The following is a 22,737-nucleotide window of genomic DNA, read 5'->3' on the forward strand; positions in this document are numbered from 1 at the left end:
ATTATGAAATGAAATGTAATCACAGTCAAAATATAATATCAGCAATATATTTTTAAGGGTAATAAAATACTCTATTTGAAAGAATAAATGCTCCACAGTAGCATTTATTTATGCATTTATATTTATTTATGTATTTTTAATAACTATGCAACTATAGTTATTAAAATAGTATAGTTAACAGATATAAGAATAGGTAAATTAATGGAACAAAATATAACAGCTAGAAACAGTATAAAAATTATAAAAATTTGTAAAAATTTACTATATGACAAAGAAGCATCCTCAAACCAGTGATAAAGAAAATTAGTCATCTAATAGATGGTATTGAAATAATTAGCAGATCATAAAAAGAATTGAATTAGAATTATGCTCAAAAAATTTAAGAGTTCTATCTCAAACATAAAAATAAGTTTCAGGTAGATTAAAGGTTTATATATGAAAAATGAGACCATAAAATTAGTAGAAGAAAAACAGGTTACATGAACCTGTAGTGGAGTAGAGGTGCCCAACATGTCCCCCACGGCAAAATTTAGAAAGAAAAAGACCAACAGAGTTGAAAGCATAAACTTTAAAGCATGTATATCGCACACCCACTATCAGGGAAAGGTAAGTAACCAACTAAGAAAAATATTTGCAACAAAAAACTAATATAACAAACCCATAAAGAGTTCTTTTGAGTCAATTAAACAGCAGGCAAATGTACTCATGGAAATAGGAATAAGTTTGTGATTCAGGTCCAAGAAAGAATCCTGAATGGCTGAACAATACCTCCCAAAATATTCACCCTCACTGGTAATGAAAAATACTCCAAACTAAATAGTGGCTCTTTTTTTCCCCTCTTAAAGTGACAAAGATAAAAAAAAGAACAAAAATCCCAGTGTCGCCAGGGAGAAGAGGGGCTGTGTTTGCTAAAGAATCGGAAAGAATACGCTTTCACCCGGCAATTCCATTTCTCAAAATTTATCCTGATAAATATTAGGATGTACAAAGATTTAGCTACAAGGATGCTCATCAGCTCTGTCTTTCTGATAATCAGCCAATGACAAAAAGCCTAAATATTGAATATCGTTGAGTATATTGTGGCAGAGTCATTTGGTGGAATGCTATTCAACTGTTAAAAATGATACTGTAGGATTAGAGTTACTGAGATCAAAAAGTGTTGAGTAACTTGTTGATTAAAAAAGGAAGCCCCAGTCTCGTGGTACAGTGGCTCACGCCTATAATCCCAGCACTTGGGAGGCTGAGGAGGGTGGATTGCCTGAGCAGGAGCAAGACTCCCATCTCTAAAAATAGCTGGGTGTTGTGGTGGGCGCCTATAGTTCCAGCTACTGGGAGGCTGAGGCAAGAGAATCACTTACACCCAAGAGTTGGAGGTTCCTGTGAGCTGCGATGCCATGGGCTCTACTGAGGGCAATAAAATGAAACTCTGTCTCAAAAAAAAAAAAAAGAAGCAAGCCCCCAAATACTATGTGTAACCTCATTTAAAAGAAATTCCAATGTATACACGTACCAGGCCCTGTTCCGTATTGACAGCATTTAATTCTCACCATACACATTAAACACACAGGGACAAGGGATAGAAGTACCAAATCTTGTTTTCCAACAGCTCATGGACCCTAAAAGCCCAGGACTGAAGCTTTGTTTGTGAATTCTTTGGAAGTTTCATAACTGCCTTCCCCAACCTCTGTTGTTACAAATGAGCACAGCAGGGGACAGGCTGGGGTTGGCCAACCACAATGTCTCCCTGTAACATAGTCCTCACTTCTTGGTAGAAACTTGGGTGGAGAGTTAAGAAATCAGGAAGGCCTTGAGGAGAACGTGTTGGCCTCAGAGAGGGGCTTGGGCACACCGTGAATAGACAGCCTGCCAGCCTAACTTTCCAAGGCACCCCAAATGAACAAGCCAGTTTAAGATCAAACTCTTTTCATTCTTTTCCCCCCTCCCATATCCCCCCCAAACAAACAGACCTAGATCTCTTCTAGGATTCTTACTGGTGACTGGAGCTCCTTTGCCAAGAGGCAACACTTTTCTTACTTTCTACAATTTTGGAAGAAAGGGTTTAAAATGCAAATGCCACAATAGGGCCTTCTTACCAAGTGAGATCTGGTACTTCGTTTATACCAAAGATTTAAATGACTCTTTTCTTATTTTGAAATGGATAAAGAAGATGCTGAGTTGGGGGAAGAGGTCACTTGTGGGGAGACCACTTCCCGATTTCAGATACAGCCAGCTGTCTCTCCTCAACTGCATGCACACTATGCCTCAAGATATTTTTGTGTATAGTTAGGTGGCTTCTGTTCTGGGCTGCCCAGTAGGCAGATGTGGTGCAGGGATGGGCAGTGGGGAGGCCCAGGCCCTGGGATGAAGGGATGCTAAGCCTGGGACACACAGGCCAGGCAGAACAGCAACTGGAGATGAAGATGGAATGAGGGCCCTGTGGCCTCAGAGCAGGGCGGGCCCTGGGAACCAGCCCTCTCTACTGAGGGCCTTCTCAACATCACCCCTGGGGCCGTATGAAGCCTGGGATGCTATGGTGATCAGGGGCAAGGCAGTTGCCTAGAGAGGGAAGCCCAGGCCAAGTTACCCATGCTGGAAACTACTCTTCTAGGGAAAGCAGAACTGAAATAGGAAACCATCAACGTTCCCTGGTGTCAGAGAATCATTTTTGAACAGTTATAAAACCTAACACTTATACAAATATTTAATGAGCTTGTGCTAGAGATGTATCAGCTCATTACTGAGGGAATCAGCAACATAGTAGAGCCTGTTTTAAGGAGGGTATGAGAAACTCGTATAAAGTTCTCATAGAAGCTAGAATGAGAGGCAAAATTAGATACAAAATCATTAATATCCTGTAGGGGACTAAAATCATAATCTTTGGGGTTATCTTTTCTACTGAACAAAATCACTTGCAACTTATCTCACATCCTCAAGTTAACCTCTGATTTCACAGAACCTGAATCCTAATCAATAATAAATAGTATGTTAAACAAAGTTAATTTCTTCTATATGACCCTTAAGTGGAATTGTCAGAAAATGCTTTAGTGTAATTTTTAACAACCATACAGTTATCTTTTTGCCTTATTCTTGAGTCCTTCTCACCCCCTCATAAAGTGAGAGGAGGGCTGGAATGGAGGCCCAGGAACTTGAACCCTTGGAACAGAGGCTGCATACCTTAGTGGTTACCAGTACTTGGGACCAGACCATTGTGGTTACAAATCCTGAATCTGCTATACACTAGCTGTGGGGTCTTCAACAGGGCATTTGACTTTTAAGCCTCAGTTTCCTCATCTGTAAAATGAGTGTCTAGTAATGCCTTCCACTCAGAGCATTGTGAGGCTTAATGCTGGCTTATGTTGATTTCACATTGCTAGGGACAGGATGTTGGGATGATATTAATTTAGAAGATGGGTCCTGACAAGGTCACAGGGAGAAGATGACAAGGGACTTAGAGAGCTGGGCCCTCCACCCATTGAATCTTAGGGACTCAGTTGCCATGGAGACAAATAAAACAGTTCATCTTGCTTTGATGTGGCTGGGTGGCAGGGGAAGTGGGCCTGTTATCAAGGCTTGGGGACCTCCCCCTGCTTCCTGACTCCACCCCCCATAGGGTCGCCTACCACCTCTACTCTGGGGGTGGCAGGAAACCTCACATCAGTGCCACAGGGTCCTGCCTGCTTACAGCTCTCTTGGGCTCAGCCCACATGTTTATTGAATATTTACTCTATGCCTGCAAGGCTGTGAAGACCACAATTTCCTCCTGCAAAGAATTTATCTATAATCCTGAGGAACCACAGTGGGCATCTTATATGTGAGTCATTTTGTAATTTCAAAGCACACAGACCTCCAGGATTGCATCTCTCCTGTAGGGTAAGAGGGAGAAGGAATAATATTCCCATTGCATACATGAGGAAACTAAGTTCAGTGTTTCTTGTTCAAGATACAAAGTCAAGTGTGAGAGAGGGAACATGGGCTTTAATATGACAAAGACTTATACATGTATTCTGTCATTTATTAGCTGATGACCTTGGGCAAGTTACTCCTCCTGCTAAGGTTGGTGGGGTAGAAAGATGGGCTTCTGAGCAACCCTGTCAAAGGAGGGTTGTGATTATTGGTGAGGATGAAGATGGCAGTGATGTGAGGGTTGCATTCGTTGTGTGCTTGTGCTGTATTAATCACAGCCAGGGGTTGGTCCCACCTGTCCCTCAGAACATCTCTCTGGGTAGTTACTATTTATTCCCATTTTTCAGATGCTTAAATTGAAGGCTAGACAGTTAAGTAGTTTGCCCTCAATCACATGGCTAACAAGAGCTCTTACCACCTGAACCCAGGTCTATTCGATTCTAAAAACCATATTCTTCTATTCTTTTCACACTTGCATAAAGCTGAGTTCCTACCAGGAGGCACTGACAGATGACCAGGGCCGTCCTGGCTGTCTTTTTGTAAGCACTTTTCCACCACAGGGATCTGTTCCTATCCCTTTCCCTTTCAGAGTCTTGGTGCTTTCCTACCCTGGACCTTCTGTCAAATAAGAAACAAACCTGAGTGAGGTCAGTTTTGCCCATCAACTGGTAATGGGTGAATTCTGAATATTCTTCAGTGGCAATAGATTTCTCTTGGGAAATTATTGATCAGACATTTTCATTTTATAGTTTTTGTCTCTGATTATGGAATGAAAGATTTACAACCCCAACAACATTGACTAGTAGGTGGGAGACATTTAGGGAAAGGAGTGGAGGGCAGGTGTTAAGGAAATCATAGGGTGTGTTGGACTGAGCTGGCTGCCTATAACAGAAAGCCCCCCCCCCAAAAAAACCAGTGGCTTAAACTTATAGGGGCTTATTTTTCTGTTACACACACACACACCTTGGAAGAATACAGTCCATCACTGGTATGGTGGCCCCACGAGCACCCTAGACCAGTCTTTCCATCTTTCTACCCCACCATCCTTAACAGGAGATAGCATCCTCAAGATTGCTTCATGGTCCAAGATGACTGTTGGAGCTCTGCCCATTGTTTGCAAAGAGAAGGAAGTGAGGAGGGCTGCAAAAAGGGGTCCACCCAATACCTTCTGCAGAGAGGTTGTGAAATGTAACTTATCAAGTGCTACATTGCCCAGTGTTTCATTAAAGAAGGGTGGATGGATATTGGTAGATGCCTAGAAGTCTCTGCCATATATAACTTACTTGTAAGAGTGGCGTGGGAAACCTGAATTAGGCCTGTCAGGGTGGTAAAAGGGCCGGTGTGGCCGGTCTCCTCACTGGTGGCTCTGGAAAGCTGGAGATCTCATCCCCCGGCATTTCCGCAGGGTCACTGCACTTGTTCAGAGCTGCATGTCTTTTGTTATCACTGGGCTATGGATTCCAAGAACTCAGAAATCCACTCCGCCTGCATGGGGATCTTTCCTCCCTGTCAGTATTTCCCTCTGGCCTTGTTCACCTCATCCCTTCTTGCCCTGCAACCTCTCTGCTCCCAGACTCTGAGCCTTCATGGTAGGTCCTCTCCTCCTCTGTTGATTCACCTTCCCACCCAGGGCCTGCTGAGGCCTCAAGGACACAAGTCCCCAGTTTCTGCGGTCTCTCTGGAATCTAGAACCTCAGAGACAGGGAGCAGAAGGGGCTGCTCGTGGGAGCACTGGTGGGGAGGAAAGCATAAGAGAAACAGCTGCCAGGGGTGCTGGTGTCTACGTCAGGGCATCACATGGATCAGACTCAAACTGGCTCCCGTGAGTTGGTAGTACTCACAGATGTTGCAGAGCGATGACCCCCATCATCTCTTTTTAGGATAGCAGTATAAGTAGGACTGGGCCCTACTTTACCCCAGACTCTGTAGAATTTCGGTGTTGGCCTTGAAAAAGGAAACTGAGCCAAAACCTGGTTACCTCCTGCCTCGTACCTCACAGCATCCTCAGCACAGGCACGTCTGCAGGGGAGCTGTTAATTGAATACCAGAGCTTGTTGGTTGAGGGCAGAAATAGTCATTTTCATGTGCCCTTGGCCTTCATAAGTCCAAGTAGCCTGTTCTATGCAGAACACCCATCTATTTGCAACTTTTTAAAAGGGCAGAAGCTTAGACCAGGTACACAGGCTCAATTGTGAAGGGTCTTGACTGCCCAGACAAGAAGTGTGACCTTCACTGTGACTCCCCACCCCATCCCACTAGTATAATAATAACTTTTCTTTGCCCCTTGTGGGTAGCTTCTCTTGATTTTCTATTTGCTACAACCTGGTACAGGAACAAGATTTTTCTTTAGCACCTGAACCAGTCTCGGTTTAAGAAGCCAATCCTAGAAAGCTCTTCCATCTGCTAAAGTGACCAAGAAAGAGTGTGATCTAAACTCAAAGGGAGAGAGGGATCTGTTGACCCAAGGTTCCCTGATGGCCTCGTCCCTGTGCTGGGAGTGTAGGGTGGAGACGGGGGTTGTCCTGGGGCTGATACCACACCCCACTTAGTACTCCCACGTAAAGTAATGAAAACCAAGGCTCATCGGCTCTCAGGGTACTGGGAGACATCTCCAGACTCACAATGTTCACCAGCAAATAGGTCTCCATGGGACAATTTGTAAGCCTGGTTCAAAGTAGTCAGTTTGTACAAAAGTTTATAGGCTCACAGCAGGGCTAGGTGGCTCAAGCCTGTAATCCTAGCACTCTGGGAGGCCAAGGCAGGTGGATGGCCTGAGCTCAAGAGTTTGAGACCAGCCTGAGCAAGAGCGAGACCCCATTTCTAAAAATAGCTGGGTACTGTGGCAGGTGCCTGTAGTTCTAGCTACTGGGGAGCTGAGACAAGAGGATCTCTTGAGCCCAAGAGTTTGAGGTTGTTGTAAGCTATGACAACACCATGGCACTCAATCCAAGGTGACAGAGAGACTCTTGTCTCAAAAAAAAAAAAAAAAAGATGTATAGGCTCAAAGTCCCATCTGTATTGCAGTCTTTTCTAATTTGTTCCCAGCTCAGGCCCCTGCCCATCAGTCCATTACCCCCTAACCCCACGCCCCATGCTAAACAGTGGGGTCCATTACTAAGAGAGGCCAAGGAGGGGGGTTTAATGGTGTCTTCAGGGTTGGAATGGACGGTTTTATTTGATGACTGTACGCTCTACTTGGGAGCTATTGGTATCTTGGATGTTTAGTGCTGGCCAACCAACTCTGAAAATAGCTTCTTCTCAGTCAGGGTGTGCCAAGAGGCACAGATGTCCTCCTAAATGTCCCCTAGCTCTAACTGTACTGCAGTCCCAAAACGGGACAGGTGGGGTATCCTGAGACACACAGGGGCAGGTGCTAGAGACTGTTCCTTGTGTGAAGAGTAAAGGAGATGAGTGAGCTTCAAGGAGAGAGTTGAGAGTTGTCAACAGTATCAAACAGTCTAAGACACAAATTCAAGGAGATTGATGCTAAGGTTGAGCTGTTGGGATTTGAGACTGAAGAAAACACTGGTTAAGCTTCCGGAGAAGAGTTTCAGAAGGCAGTGAGATTGGAAGCCCACTGCCTAGTGTTTTGATGCAGGGGGACAGTGACGTCACAGCCTGCTGCTCCTAGAGTGTGACCGGCTGCACGTCCAGAGTCAACAGGAGATCTTGCATGTGTGTGTTTGGGGTCAGGTAGGCTGGAGTTTCCGTCTGTCCACTAGGTAGCTACAGTATTAGTATGGAGGGTGGATGGGGTGAACGGCTCTTTTTTTCTGTAATGCCTCTCAGTGGCCACCAGATGGTGTCCTAAGTCCTGATAGTAACAGCCAATGTTTCAGTCAATTTCCTAGCAAAATAGATGTGAGGTTAACTTCAAACTGTTATGATGACATCAAAAATGTCACACAAAAGGCTAAAAATCAAAGCAATTAGGTCTGAAGTTAAAGCAGCATAATCTGGTAATTTTCTGCTATTTACTAAACATAAACCACAGCCTTCGTGTATCTAGCTGTTTATAAACTCCCAGACTGGGCTTGTACTTCTGTAGGGACATCCTTCCAACTCCCAGCTTCACCCCAGTCCACAGTGGCTCTGCTCTAGATGGGGACTCCCCAAGAGACTATTTCTGAGCTCTGATGAGAAGGCAGCCTGCCGCACCAAACCCTGTCTGCCCTGGTGCCTGAGAAGCGGGAATTCTTGTTTAGATCTGAACACATAAATGGGCTGCTTTCCAGCCACAGAACCGCGTCAGGTTGCAGGAAAAAAGGGAAAACTTCTTATTTGTTTATTCTCAGTGTTTTGAAGTCAGAGGAGACAGAGAGGGGGAGAGGCCAGAGAGGAAGGAGATGCAGGCTGGGAGGGGATTTAGGGGTACAGATCCCTCTGAGCAGAGATGAGAAGACCACAGACCCCCGAGTGGGTGTGGGATGTTAGACAGACACAGAGGTGTAGGAGGAGATTAGAAGCTCCCCAATGACTGGATCTGAAGCTGAGTGGATGGGCTGAGGGCACCTGGCACAGCCACTATGGGAAGGTGCCCAGGACCCCAAGAGGCAACAGTGACAACAGATTGACAGCCTCCTGGTCCTGGGGTCTCCTCCCACCGTGCTCTGCCTTCCAGTCTCTAAAGAGCAAAACTTGGCCAGTTCAGCTGAGACGGGGTCTGTAAATCATAGGCTGCTAATGGACTTGAGGCCACAATCTAATCTGCTCGTTATGGGAGAAACTGAGGCCCAGAGATACATGACCTGCCCAAGGACACGCAGAAGAGCCAGACTAGCTTCTAACCCTGCATCCCCTGGAAGGTCCAAATGGTGCCTCTCTTGCCCAGCGTGCTTCTGAGCCTCATGAAAAAATTTCCAACCTGATTACCCTGTGCCTGGCTCGTCCCGAGGCATGAGGACATGATGCTGAAGGGACAGAGAAGCCCATGAATTCCTTTTTGTTGTTGTTGGCCCACAGGAATCTCCTATCAGCGACTGGTGAGGGCTGAGCAGGGCCTGCCCATCCGGAGTCACCGCAGTTCCACCGTGTGAGTGCTCAGGGGAGTGGTAAATGGGAGTGGGGAGGTAGGTGCAGTTTTAGGCTGAAGGTCTTTCATCAGATTCTTAGAGGAGTCTGCATCAATTGTGCCAGGTGGTAGGCACACATTACCTCCCTTTATCTATACTTTTCAGATGTGAAATTGGAAGTCAGAGAGACCAAGTAATTTCTCCAAGGTCAGATAACTAACAAGTGTCTGAGCTAGGATTTAAACTTTAGTCTTACACAAAAGCCCATGCTCTTTCCACAGTGTCTTTCTGCTTGTTACTAAAGCAGCATTTCCAAACACTTTTTGACCAAGACCTACAATTACAAATACATTTTATATGACAGCCTGGTACACATGTCTGCACGCACACACCCCTGAACCAAGTTTTATAAAATGAAACTTATGCCTACTATACAGGATGAGCTCTGTCCTATTCTATTTCATTTAAGATGCAAATTCTGGTTGTGACTCCTCACATTTATTTCATTGCCCACTCCTGGGTCCTGACCTACAGTCTATAAAGCTCTAGAGAGGAGGGGTCCATTCTCTAGAGGTCTTGGAGTCTGCGGGTATTGTCCTACCTTGACATATTGGGAGCCCTGAACTCCAGCCTTCACAGGCCTCACCCAGCTTCAAGGGTTCACTTCCAGAGTTCTTTCTAGATAAAAACTAACAAGCCTGTGGTAGAGGTTGAAAGAGACAGAAAGGGCATGTAAAGGGCAAGTGTTATAATTTAGTGAGAGAGAGATACTCACTAAAGTATCTGAGTGATACTCAGGGCTGAGGCAGGAGGGCTGGTGAGTAATCACTAACCCCTGTGTTACTTGTTAGGTACCTCCTAACAGGTGTTGCCTTATTTAAATCCTCCTGTTATACTAGTGAGGAAGGGATTTTTCAGATTAGGTGACTGAGGCACAGAGAGGTTAGTAAGAAGAACTAAGGGTCTCACTTTCCTTATCTATACATTAGGAATGATGCTGAGTTCTTTTTTTGAGACAGTCTCTGTTGCCCAGGCTAGCATGCCTTGGCCTCAGCCTAGTGCACAGCAACCTCAAACTCGGGCTCAAGCAGTCTTCAGCCTCAGCCTCTTGAGTAGCTGGAATTACAGGTGCCCACCACAATGACTGGCTAATTTTTCTACTTTTAGTAGAGATGAGGTCTTGCACTTGCTTAGGCTGGTCTCAAACTCCTGAGCTCAAGCTATCCTTCTGCTTCCGCCTCCCAGAATGCTAGGATTACAGGCATGAGCCACCGCGGCTGGTCTGGTTTTTATGGCAGAGAAATCATACAGGCTGGTGAGGGCAGGGGCTTGACTGGTCTCGCCCTGCACACAGTGGTGCTTAGCCCATGTCTGTGCATGGAAGGAGTGAACTCGCTTAGCAAGGGAGAGGGGCTCGGTATGCCCAGAGGGACTGATGCCTGCATGGTGCTGCTGTCTCACTGGGTTTGAACACAGCATGGGACTGTGAGAGAGCAGTGCAGTGATGGTGGGGTTGGCATGGGTCAAGTGAGAATGACCATGTGCTATTGTTAACTGTTAACTGAGCCACCAGCACCTCAGGGTCCACGATTCTCTTTCTGTTTGAAGGACCTTTGGAAGTTTCCATAATAGACTTAATTATTGGCACCAAGAGGGACTCCTAGGATTCATCAAGAAGGGAGGAAGAGCAACTGGCTACACAACCCGAGCCTGATGCTAGCCTGCATGATGGTGTTGAACTAATTAGAAAAGATGCCCCCTCTAAGCAGAAGAATAAGACGCAGCCCTGACTTGGCAGCCCTTCCTCTAGGCAGAGGCAGCTCCTGTGCCCTGAGGAATTTTAGGCCCCACCCACCCCAGGCCACACTGCATGAGAACATATGGCTGCCCTGGACCCCTTAAAAATGGTCATCTGGCTTCATGTCATCTCACCTAAAATATGGTCTTCCCTTGAGGAAGTTTGCATCCATTCAGATGTTCCGTAGGAAAAATGTTAATGTCAAAGTTAAGGTAAAATTAATTTTTTAAATTAAGTTCACTTTTGAAAAGGTCGTTGAAAACACCAGTTGAAAAATACTTAGACCCCAAGCTTGCCCAGGCCTCGAGCTCAGAGCTGCCCACCTTTTTCCTGGCCTCCTGCTGTCCTTCCTCAGGCCCTGCCTGGGCTGAGAGGAGGCCCACCTCAGTGGACCTGAGTGCCAGCAGGCATGATGTGTGGCTGCACCCTGGTGTGCTGGCCACTCCCAGGTGCCACAGCTGTCTTCTGTGCCCCCAGCACTGTGCTGCTGCTGAACCCCGTGGAGGTGCAGGGTGAGTTCCTCGCCGTGGCCGACAAGCTGAGTACACCTGGGCACTCGCCCCACAGCACCTACACCACCCTGCTCCTGCATGCCTTCCAGGCCACCTTTGGGGCCTACTGTGACCTCCCAGGCCTGCAATGCAGGCTGCAGGTATGTACCTGGGCTCTCATCTCCTCCATCTCGGCCATAGTTGCTGGGGTACACTGGTCCTCCTCACACTGAGGGACATGGCATGTTGGTGGCTGGAGGATTGGCTTTGCCAAGGGGGTTTCTGGAGTGCCGGACCCTGACCAGAGCTGGTTGGTCCACTTGGCAGTGGGTGCCTCAGAGGATGGCACATGCCATGGGAACAGTTCTGGACTGAAGACATGGCATCTAGTCCTGGCTCCATGACAGGTCAGCTGTGTTGCCCTGAACAGCCCTTTCCCTCTTTGGAGGGGCAGCAAGGCACTCTGAATCCCTCCCAACTGCAGTGGGGCTGGGCCTGTCTCTTCTGACCCTTTCTTGAGAATGGTGGTTGATGGGGAGGCCTGACTCCCTGAACAACTACAGGAAGAGGTAGGAGATGAGGCTAGGAGGGGTCTGGTCACTGCTGCTCTTGGCAAGACCTTAGGAACTACAGCAGGCAGTGAGGCCACAGTATGGGAGCAAACCCTCTCTCCTCCTGGGCTTTTAGGCCAAGACCCTGGCAGAGCTTGAGGACATCTTCACTGAGACTGCCGAGGCACAGGAGCTGGCATCTGGCATCAGGGATGCCGCGGAGGCTCGGCAGTGGCTCAGGACCAAGCTGCAGGCAGTGGGAGAAAAGGCCGGCTTCACTGGGGTGTTGGGTGAGGCTCTTGGGAGGGTGGGGCTTGGCCCACTTTCCCCATCCCCTGTTCTAGCTCTGCAGGTGTGCAGGCCAGATGGGCCCAGCTCCTGTGCTCCACAGTCATTCAGGGCCCAGGTGCTTCAGCATCTTGTCACTCCAGCATCTCCTGGAGCACTGTCCCTGTGTGTAGGGTCAGGGTTGCCATCACTGTTGAAGGCTTGTGGGAAGAGGAAAGGAGTGCCCACTGAGCACAAGGGCTTGGCTTTCTTGTTGGAGGTAATGCCAAAGCTGCCACATCACTTTCCATATATCCCTTTGAAACCACCTTGGTCACATGGCCTAATCTTGTCTTAAAGGCACCCAGGAAATGTCCTCTCTACAGCTTTGTTGCCATAGAAGAAAGAATTGATCATGAGAAGCAATCATCAGTTCCTGTTACAATACTATTTACAAAAACCTTATGGGCTAATACTATTATTTTCCCATTTGGATATTGTAAAATGAGGCTCAGAGGTTGTGACTTGGCCACATTCATGCAGCTTGTAAAGAACATGGCATCTAGGAGGTGTGCTTGGAGGTGTGCGCCCTCTGGCTGGAAGCTGGGCGTACAGGCCTAGCTCAGCCTCCACCCATCCAGCTGTGTATCGTTGAAAAGTTCTTTTCCAACTCCAGTCTTCTCTGACACAAAGGGACTGTGCTGGCCAATCTCCAAGGCCTCCTGCCCAGTCTTGCCTCACCCTCCCTGTTCTTATAGGCACAGGAAAACCTGGGAAGCTTCACACCATCCCCATCCCTGTGGCCAGGTGCTACACCTACAGCTGGAACCAGGACAGCTTCGGTAAGGAGCCGGTGGGGCCCCCACTGCCTGGCTATCTTTCTACTTCCGTGCGGCTGCCCCCTCCCACAGGCCCCCACTTGAGCAGGCTCTAAGCACAGCAGGGCACAGTGCTGGGAGTCCCTTGCTGGCCCTGAGCCCATTTCTGCTCTGCCTGGAGTCCAGTCTGCCTAAGCCTGTCCCTGCTGTGAAGATACACAGGAGGGGACCCCGACAGCCCTGCCGCTTGTTTCCCGCAGACATCCTGCAGGAAATCCTGCTCAAGGAACAGGAGCTGCTCCATCCAGGGATCCTGGGGGATGATGAAGAGGAGGAAGAAGAAGAGGAGGAGGACTTGGAAACCGACGGATACTGTGCCGAGAGGGACTCCTTGCTTTCCACAAGCTCTCTGGCATCCCGGGACTCTACCCTGTCCCTTGCCTCCTCCCAGGCCTCAGGGCCAGCCCTCCCCGGCCAATTGCTGACCTCCTTTGTGTCAGGCCTCTCAGATGGCATGGACAGTGGCTACGTGGATGACAGTGAGGAGAGCCCCCCCGAGGGGCTGGGAAGGCCTAGCAGCCAGGAACGCCGGGGCTACCGCAGGCCCGGGCAGAAGTTCAACAGGATCTATAAACTCTTCAAGAGCACCAGCCAGCTGGTACTACGGAGGGAGTCTCGGAGCCTGGAGGGCAGCTCAGATACGGCCCTGCCCCTGCGACGGGCAGGAAGCCTCTGCAGCCCCCTGGACGGCCTGGAGCCACCCCGCTCCCGGGCCCAGCGTTCCCGCTCACTGCCCCAGCCCAAGCTTAGCACCCAGCTCTCCAGCTGGCTCCTGGCCCCTGCTTCACGCCACCAGCGCCGCCGTCCCTTCCTGAGTGGGGATGAGGACCCCAAGGCTTCCACGCTGCGTGTTGTGGTCTTTGGCTCTGATCGCATTTCAGGGAAGGTAGCTCGGGCATATAGCAAACTTCGGTAAGAGCCATGAGGGGCGGCATCACTCTGCCCTGTGTAGCGGGGTTGTGCTGGTGGAATCTGGACCCGAGGCTTAGGGTCAGAGAGGAACCAAGGGTTCCCATCTCACCACCTTCTTTTTCCCAGGCGGCTGGAGAACAATCACCCACTCCTCACACGGTTCTTCAAGCTTCAGTTCTTCTACGTGCCTGTGAAGCGAAGCCATGGGGTCAGCTCTGCGGCCTGTCCAGCCTCTCTGAACCAGACACCCCAACCCTACCCAGACTCCCCGAGGCACCCCAGCCCTGCAGTATGTCCTCAGCCTGGGCCAAAATGGGATGGGAAAATAGAATGGTCATGAACAAGTTCTAGCTACCCAGAGGGAGCCGGTCGGACGGCAGTCATCAAAAGTAGTTACCTGTGTTTACAGGGCACCACCTCCTGCCTGGTTCTCACTCTCAGGTCCTTGCCCTGCATTTGGGTATGACATTTTGCCACATGACAAAGGCCGAAAGTTGTCATTCAAGGGCAGGAAGGAGCTCAGTTTGAGGCTGCAGGTGCCGTCCTCGACCTTGGAGGTAGGATGGGCAGGCCTCCTGGGTAGCTGGGAATGACCCTCATCTCTTCCCCAGGAGCTGGGCACAGTCCCATGGGAGGAAAGCACCAATGACATCTCCCACTACCTCGGTATGCTCGACCCCTGGTACGAGCGCAATGTGCTGGGCCTCATGCACCTGCCCCCTGAAGTCCTGTGCCAGGTAAGTGGCCCTAGTGTCGGCAGAAAGGACCTGCTGGCTGCGGTCATCCAGCCTCAGTCTAACTTGAGACCCTCATGGAGGACCAGGGTTCACTTGGAGCAGAGAGGATGGGCAAGAAGTAGGCCTTAGTTTCAATGTAGGACACTGGGGCAAGTGCTGGAGTCACTGGTTACAGGAGGCTCCTCAAAGGGTGCGAGGGATCTTAGATTTCAGCCACTTCCTCAGCTCCCAGCCTCATCTAGCTGGGTCAGACGGCTCCCCAGGGGCCCACGGGTCAGGTGGGGAAGGTACTGGCCAGCTGTGGCCCCTGGGCTGTTTTCTGCTTCCATCTCACCGTGCCTCCCTGGTCGTCTGCTCCCTGTCTTCTCTCCACTTATGCATGCCTCTCCTCCTCCCCTGTTTTCTTCCTCTCTGCCCGCTATCCATCTGACCCTCGGACTTGGCTGCCCTACCCTCCACAGCAGTCCCTGAAGACGGAAGCCCGGCACCTAGAGGGCGCCCCCGCGCAGCTGCCCATCCTGGCGGACATGCTGCTGTACTACTGCCGCTTCGCTGCCAGGCCGGTGCTGCTGCAGGTCTACCAGACGGAGGTAAGGCCCACCCACACCCCCACGTCTGCGCTTCCCACGGACCTACTGGCAGACCCAGGTCTGCGTCCCAGCCCGTGGCCTGCTGGGCTTGCAGCGCCCCTAACTCCCCACTCCGGCTACCACTTGGCAGCCTGCAACCCTGGAGAAGCCAGGTGGGCCTCTTTGGGAGGTTCACACTGACGTACATGCCCCTGCCCTCTCCAGCTGACCTTCGTCACTGGGGAGAAGACGACAGAGATCTTCATCCACTCATTGGAGTTGGGTCACTCTGCGGCCACACGCGCCATCAAAGCTTCCGGTGGGTACCACCTGAACTCGGGGAGGCGGGGAGGCAGGGAGGCGGGGCGACCTGAGAGGCGGGGCGACCCGGGTGGGTAGGCCCTGGGGCGGGGCTCCGGGAAGGCGGGGCTCCCGGGTTCTGTGCGGGGCACTGCAAGTGGGAGGGAGTAAATGGTCTGTGTGTGCTGCACAGGTCCTGGCAGCAAGCGACTCGGCATAGATGGCGACCGGGAAGCCGTCCCTCTAACACTACAGATAATTTACAGCAAGGTAAACCAAACGCTAATCTTTCTTCCACCAGAGCTTGGGCCCAGAGCTGGACTCTCGTGTTTCTGGGCCCGGTATTCTCAGAAGGCTCCCGCGGATACTGAAAGAAGGGGTGCATGGAGGGGGTGGACATCTCTCTGCCCCTTGGCCTCTGCAGGCTCCTTCCCCGTGTGTTTTCTGCCCTCACTTGAATGCACTCAGCAGCTTCTCTAAAGTGTCAGGAGCAGGAGTCTGCTGGGTCTGGCTACAGAGATGCCGGGGAGAGAGAGCAGGCCTCCCAGAGGCCCCTGAGGGTGAGGGTCTGTGGGGCTGTGGTCTGGGTAGTGGATGCAAGGTGGGATCCTGTGAGAAGAGAGTGTGAAGGGTTGTAGGAAGGAGGAGGGATGTCCAGGAGACACCAGGAGACATGAGCTTCTGAGCAGGTCCCATCAGGGTACAGGCTGAGAAAGGCTTGGCTTTACCGGTGGGAGTCCTTCTTCCTGCCTTCTTTCCTTGGGCCATTTCAAAGATATTTATTTAGCACCTACTCATGCCATCTGTGTATCGGGCAGGAAAACTAGTAGCTGAACAGGAAGGCTCAGCTCTTCTTTAACCTAGAGGAGGAAAACAGACAAGAAACAAGGAGCCACATAGCCAAGATAATTTTGGAGTGGTTAGTGATGACAAGGCAATAAAAAGGCAGATGAGTAATAGTTTTGGGGGCTCTTTTACATCTGGTGGTCAAGGAGGTGGGCAGGGAACTACTGACCCTCACTGAATGCTGTGTACCAGGTGTTAAACATCTTCTCTGGCTCCAACACTATTCTAGGCACTGGAATGTTCATAAAAGTGAACAAAGGACAAATTGGGTGGTGGTTACATGGTGCAGTAGACATTGGTTAGATCACCCCGCAAGATGTCCAGGTACAACAATGAGAAATAAAGGGGGGAAGCACAGTGCTGTACCTAAGTGGCATTTTCAACCCAATCAGGAGAGTTAGAGAAGGCTTCCTTGAGGAGGGATAGTGAGTTAATATCGCAGGAGTTACTGAGGCTGAAAAGAGAGGGATGCACTCTTCAGGCAGCAGGAGTGGCATGTGCAAAGACCCTGTGGGGGGAAGGAGTATGACCAGCAAAGAGCACCAAGAAAAGACCAGAGGGGCTGGAGCAGAGAGGGAGAGTGGGAACATGGTGATGAGGTGAAGCTAAAGAAATATGGAGGCCAGCATACCACAGGCCTTGACTACAATGAGAGGAATTTTGTCCTTGTCCTAAGAACAATGTGTATCCATTACAGGCGCTTAAGTTTGCAGTGGGGCTGGGAATGTATGAGACGTGATCAGATTTGAGGTCTGGAAGCTCTGTGGAGCACAGATTGGAAGGGCCCACAGGTGATGCAGGAAGGCCACGTAGGAGCTCTTGTGGTTGGTTGTCCAGAAGGGAATGAGGCAGCTACCTGCACTAGGGTCATAGTGGCAGAGAAAAGAAATGGAAGATATATTTGAGTTATGTGACCAGCAAAACTTAGGGATGGATTAAGAAAGGAGAGACCCAAAGTCCTTAGTCCCAGTCATCCATGACTAGCAAGACCATCTTCTCGTGGGGAACATAGGAAGAGGCCCAGGTTCAGTGGGGGAAGTTCATGAGTTTGGTTTGGGACATACTGAGTTTGAGAGGTAAAAGGAGAAAGTCAGAATAGGCAGTTGGTTGAATGGGCTTGACCCAGAGATGAAATACATAGATGGGTGTATAGATGCTAATGGAAAAAGAGCATGGGTGAGATTCCTTCATGGAAAAAGTAGGGGTCACAAAGAGCAGAAGACCTAGGAGAGAGTCTGGAGGGCCTTCATCATGGTGGGCAGACACACCTTCATCATGTAATGGTGGGTGATCCACAAAGCAGAGAGGCTCCGGGGGGGTGGGGCGGAGGGGGGGAAGGCAGATGTGCACCATTGTGAAAGCCCAGGAGAATTTCTCAAGGAAGGGAGGGTGGTGAACAGCATCAGGCAAGGTCTGCAAGATCAAGTAAGGACTGAGAAATGTTCTTGGGTTTTACAACCGGAGGATCCTGATGAAGGAGGCACTCAGACAAGGTCTCAAAGAGGGGGCTCCAGTCTAGCTGGTCCAGAAATGATATGCTTATGGGCTGACCATTCCTCACTCCGGGCCTGGCAGGAGAGCCTCAAGACAACCCTTTCAGGTGCTCTTAGCTCTCATGCCCTGGTCATAAAAGCTAACCCCTGGACCACGCCAGTGTCCAGGAGTCACCCAGGTCTATTCAGGGAGGTACAGGGGCTCTGGTTAATGATAGGGAGCTCCCTGGGAGATGTGCTGACTGCAGGCATCACCCTGGCACTGGTGGATCTTCAAAGAAAAGGCGATAGGCCTGGAGTCTTCTGGGCTGAGAGGATCTGGTTGTACTGTGTTTCCAGGGGGCCATCAGTGGAAGAAGTCGCTGGAGCAACCTGGAGAAAGTCTGCACCTCTGTTAACCTCAGCAAGGCCTGCCAGAAGCAGGAGGAACTGGGTGAGTGGGGTGGGCAGGCTTGGGGATTGGGCAGGGAGGTTCTCTGAGCCTAGGCTGAGCCCCCATTGTTCTTCAGACTCCAGCACGGAGGCCCTGACACTAAACCTGACAGAAGTGGTGAAAAGGCAGAACCCGAAATCCAAGAAGGGCTTTAACCAGGTAAAGGCTTCCCTCTCCTTCCAGCCACACCCTTAGGAGACTTACTGCAGCGTGCATGTGCGTGTTTGTGTATGTGAGGCACAGTTTCACATGTGTGTGTAAGAGAGAGAGAAAGAGAGAAAGGAGGGGTGTCTGCAGTGGGGCCTGCAGGTGGGAGAGGAGAAGCAGGGTAAGGGGTGTGGTTTGGGGGGGGTACACAGGTGTGGAGTGTTGTGGGGTGTCAGGAAGGGAGGGATGCCATGAGAGGATGTGTATGTGGAAGGACTATGGGGTGGGCACTAGGAGAGCTCTTCAGTCTGAGGCCAAGCAGGCTTCGTGTCAGGGACCCTGGGGCTCTCCCAGTGAGGTCTTTGCCTCTTTCAGACTCAGGAACAGGCAAGGCAGGGCCTGATGGAGCCTCTGAATGCCTCCCCTGACTTGGCCACTAACCCTGGAGAGCTACCAGCTAAACTCTGCCCCATCTCCCAGACCAGATGGGCAGTTGTGGGAGAAGGAACTGCAGAGGGCTGGCAGTTTTTGTGGCCAGAGCTTCAGGGCTGACCGGGCCTTCCTTCTAGATCAGCACGTCGCAGATCAAGGTGGACAAGGTGCAGATTATCGGCTCCAACAGCTGCCCCTTTGCTGTGTGTCTGGACCAGGATGAGAGAAAGATCCTGCAGAGTGTGGTCAGGTGGGAAGGGAGTGGAGGACAGGGAGAAGGCCGATTTCTGCTTCTCTACTTAAAGCCCTGAAATAGCTGGAGGGATGGGCCTTGCCCTTACCCCTGAACCTATTGTGCCCCCCAGGTGTGAGGTCTCACCCTGCTACAAGCCAGAGAAGAGCGGCCTCTCCCCACCACCCCAGAGGGCCCCAGACCCGCCAGCCCAGGCTGCACCTGACCTCTGCTCCCTCCTGTGCCTGCCCATCATGACTTTCAGCGGAGCTCTGCCCTAGTGTGGGGCCTGGTGCCAGACTGGACAGGAAGCCCTGGGGCAGCCTCCTCTGAGCCCTGCTCCCAGACGTTTGCAGTCTATGAAGAATGGAATGGCCCTATGCTGATTTACCATCCTACTGTGGGTCTTGCAAAGGATGAAACAGGATAGTTTCTCAGGGCCTCGGGGCTCTGAGGAAGAAACAGGCATTAGGGAGAGTAGGACAAGAGCCCAGAGCCTCTCAGTTTTCTCACGGGAGAAGGACAGGGATGGGTGAGTTGACCTCTGAAAGTCCTGACCACCAGGATGGACTGAAATACTTCCTAGAAGGTAGATCTGAGGCTCTGATGCTCTGATGCTATGGTTTAGGCCTCTCCCAACCCTTGGCTGGGCCTACTCCTTACTTTGTCAAAGACTTGAGGAATGCTTTGTGGCTGGGGTTCAGTCCCCTCCACTCTGGGGCTCAGGTGGTAGAAACATAGATGAGACTTTTCTTTCCTTCGGTACCACCCTTCCCCCAACACACCCATACCAGCACACCGTCTCACAGTATCTCTCTCTCAAGTCCCCTGGTCTTCTGAAAACAGCACTAATGACTGACCTATTGTCAGACCTGGTACAGATGCTCTCTTGACTCCCTTTCTGGATTTGTGATCCTTGGGAGACAGAACAGGCTTAAATTCAGGAGTAGCTCAGCTTCCTTCTAGCTAAATAACCAGAGGAAGTGAATTAAACTTGACCTTCCATTTCTTTGAGCTCTGGAATTGGGGGGGCAGGTGGAAGGGAATTGAGGAGAATCCTTAAAGGATTGAGGAGTTGTCAGCAAAGCCTTAACCCCCTGCCAGGATTAGTGCCTCATTTTCTAAATGCTGATTCCTCCTTTTTGGGGTACCTGGGATATTCTTGTAGCCCCTGGAATGCTTCTCACTCACACCTCCCCCAGCTGAGGCACAACCCAGACTGAGGAGGTGAGAAGCATCAATTCTACCTTCCTAAGGAGGAACTGCCTTTGTCAGGCCAAGACAGGATGCTTAGGTGCCCCACCCTCCAGCCCCTTCTCTGTCAGGTTGGCCCCAGAGCCTCCACTCCCAACTCCCATTGTCACTCTTTGGGCTGGCCCACATTATGTGCAGAGTTCTTTGGCACCATTCCAGTACCTGGGCAAGATTCCAGAGCAGAGGATGGAGAGACTGGCCTCATGGCGCTTAGTGCCTAATGGGGGAGAGATGAGACTGGGAAATGATAGCACATGAGAGCCTGCAATTTAAAACTGCCAGGTTGAGAAATGGAGTCCCAGCGTGCCTCTTCCTCACTGCCCTCCAATTCCCAGGGCAGCCATGTTGCCAAAATGAAAGAAGCAGAATCAGTACCACTTACTGCTGCCGCCCCAGCCCCCATTACCCCAGTGGGAAGAGACTGGAGATGAGGAGGATTGGAGTCCCGTTGGGCCACCCAGCCTTCTGGGCCCTCCCCTCATGGCCAGTGGAAAGCCTGGTGATCCTAAGTCAGGAAACCACAGAGTAGCAGAAGATACTTGGAATAAATATGACCAATAAAGAGCTCATATCTAGAATGTATAAAGAACTCATCCAGACAAGCTATTAGGAAAATTAGCAAAAGACCAGAGCAGTCACCTTATAAAAATGGAGTTCCAAATGAACAAGAAATCTGAACAAGTACTCAGCGTCATTAGTCATCAAACAAATGCAAGATAAAAACACACCACTTTGAAACTGGAACTGCTGGTGGGACTGGAAAATGGTGTAATCATTATGGAAAATAGTATGTTGGTTTCTCAAAAAGTTAAAAATAGAATTAGGATATGACAGTCCCACTTATACCCCAAAAACTGGAAGTAGGATCCTGAAGAGACATTTGCACACCCATGTTCACAGCAGTACAACTCACTATCGGCAAGAGGTGGAAGCGTCCCAAATGCCCTTGACAGAAGAATAGATAAACAAAATGTGGTGCATACGTACAGTGGAATGCCATCCAGTCTTAGAAAAGAAAAAATGTCACATACTACAACATGGGTGAACTTTGAGGACATTACGCTAAGTCAGTGGTTCTCAACCTTCCTAATGCTGCGACCCTTTAATACAGTTCCTCATGTTGTGGTGACCCCCAACCATAAAATTATTTTCATTGCTACTTCATAACTGTAATTTTGCTCCTGTTATGAGTCATAATGTTATATCTGATATGCAGGATGTATTTTCATTGGTACAAAAGGGTCCTGACCCACAGGTTGAGAACCGATGTGCTAAGTGAAATAGAAGACAGGTACAGGGGGCCAGGTGTAGTGGCTCATGACTGTAATCCCAGAACTTGGGGAAGCTGAAGCAGGAAGATTACTTGAGACTAGGAATTTGAGACCAGCCTCAGTAACAGAGTGAGACTCACACACACATGCACACCCAACCCCCATCTACAAAAATAAAAAAAATAGCTAGGCACAGTGGCACACTTGTAGTCCCAGCTACTCAGGAGGCTGGGGGGTGGGGGGATCACTTGAGCCCAGAAGTTTGAGGCTTCAGTGAGCTGTGATCACACTATTGTACTCTAGCCTGGGTGACAGAACAAGACTTTGTCTCTAAAAAATAAATCTTTTTTTTAAAAGGAAAACATAAAAACCCCAACCAAACAAAAAACCTGCCAGATTGGGTATTTTGAAAAGTTGGAAGCTAATGTGGACTAGGGTGATAGGGTGCAGGGCAGGCCCAGGATTTGAACTGATAGAGGTGGAGAAAGTAACCAGGAAGCATGAAATTGTATACCACACAGTGTCCCTCTCCTTTCCTGTTTCATCCCGCCCAGAAGGTCCCGGGCTCATTTGCTCATGAAATCCCAGCATGGGGTGCTCATGACTTGAGAGAAGTCTCTCCTTCCTGTCCTCGGTACCTTTCCTCCCTGTCCTCTCCATCAGGACTTGCTTCAGGCTCTAGAGGGTGGGGGCCACATACCTTCAAAACCTTTCTGCTATGTGAGCAGGTTATCTTACTACATAATCAACAGATATCTCAGAATTAATGAATATAATTTAATATTATTGTCAAATAAAACTTGATTTGTCTTATATTTAATGACCAATAGTTATTTTGCTGCATGACAATTAACTGCTAGTTGGGCTGTTTACATAAATCATTTCATATATAGGAGAAATAAGATTCTTGGAAGATGGTTTTGCTTATATTTTTGTCATTTTTTTTTTCTGCTCTATAGAAAATATGTTCGGGCTAAAACTTGTCTTCAGCACTGTTCCATTTAAGCCTCTTCATATTCCTCTCCTATGCTTAAGGACTCAACACGTCAGGTTTGCTGTGGCGCATCAATTGAGAAATATAAGTGCATATAGAAACTGCTCCCTGTACTCCAATCCTGAGGCTGTTGTTACTGATGGGGGGAGGGGGTACAGTGGGCCCTGGACCTGCCATGCAGTAAGAGGAAGGGAAGAGAGCTCAACTGTGTCCTTTT

General features: G+C 49.6%; 1 protein-coding gene across 1 annotated transcript in view; it reads left to right on the forward strand.

Moving 5' to 3' along the window:
- Nucleotides 1-21,293, forward strand: part of PIK3R5 (phosphoinositide-3-kinase regulatory subunit 5) — a 78,770-nt gene extending 57,477 nt beyond the window's left edge. Inside the window, exons 6-19 of the mRNA XM_003791098.2 lie at nucleotides 8,866-8,935; nucleotides 11,191-11,365; nucleotides 11,892-12,045; nucleotides 12,781-12,864; nucleotides 13,101-13,812; nucleotides 13,939-14,101; nucleotides 14,424-14,549; nucleotides 15,011-15,139; nucleotides 15,344-15,437; nucleotides 15,612-15,688; nucleotides 18,097-18,190; nucleotides 18,267-18,349; nucleotides 18,907-19,019; nucleotides 19,135-21,293. Coding sequence (XP_003791146.1) covers nucleotides 8,866-8,935; nucleotides 11,191-11,365; nucleotides 11,892-12,045; nucleotides 12,781-12,864; nucleotides 13,101-13,812; nucleotides 13,939-14,101; nucleotides 14,424-14,549; nucleotides 15,011-15,139; nucleotides 15,344-15,437; nucleotides 15,612-15,688; nucleotides 18,097-18,190; nucleotides 18,267-18,349; nucleotides 18,907-19,019; nucleotides 19,135-19,282 — 2,222 coding nt within the window. The 3' untranslated portion in view covers nucleotides 19,283-21,293. The remainder of the gene's footprint in view (nucleotides 1-8,865; nucleotides 8,936-11,190; nucleotides 11,366-11,891; nucleotides 12,046-12,780; nucleotides 12,865-13,100; nucleotides 13,813-13,938; nucleotides 14,102-14,423; nucleotides 14,550-15,010; nucleotides 15,140-15,343; nucleotides 15,438-15,611; nucleotides 15,689-18,096; nucleotides 18,191-18,266; nucleotides 18,350-18,906; nucleotides 19,020-19,134) is intronic.
- Nucleotides 21,294-22,737: the final 1,444 nt, after the last annotated feature.

The sequence above is a fragment of the Otolemur garnettii genome, unplaced genomic scaffold (genome assembly GCF_000181295.1).
Source record: "Otolemur garnettii isolate 467f Iridium unplaced genomic scaffold, OtoGar3 scaffold00046, whole genome shotgun sequence".
Classification (NCBI taxonomy): domain Eukaryota; kingdom Metazoa; phylum Chordata; class Mammalia; order Primates; family Galagidae; genus Otolemur; species Otolemur garnettii.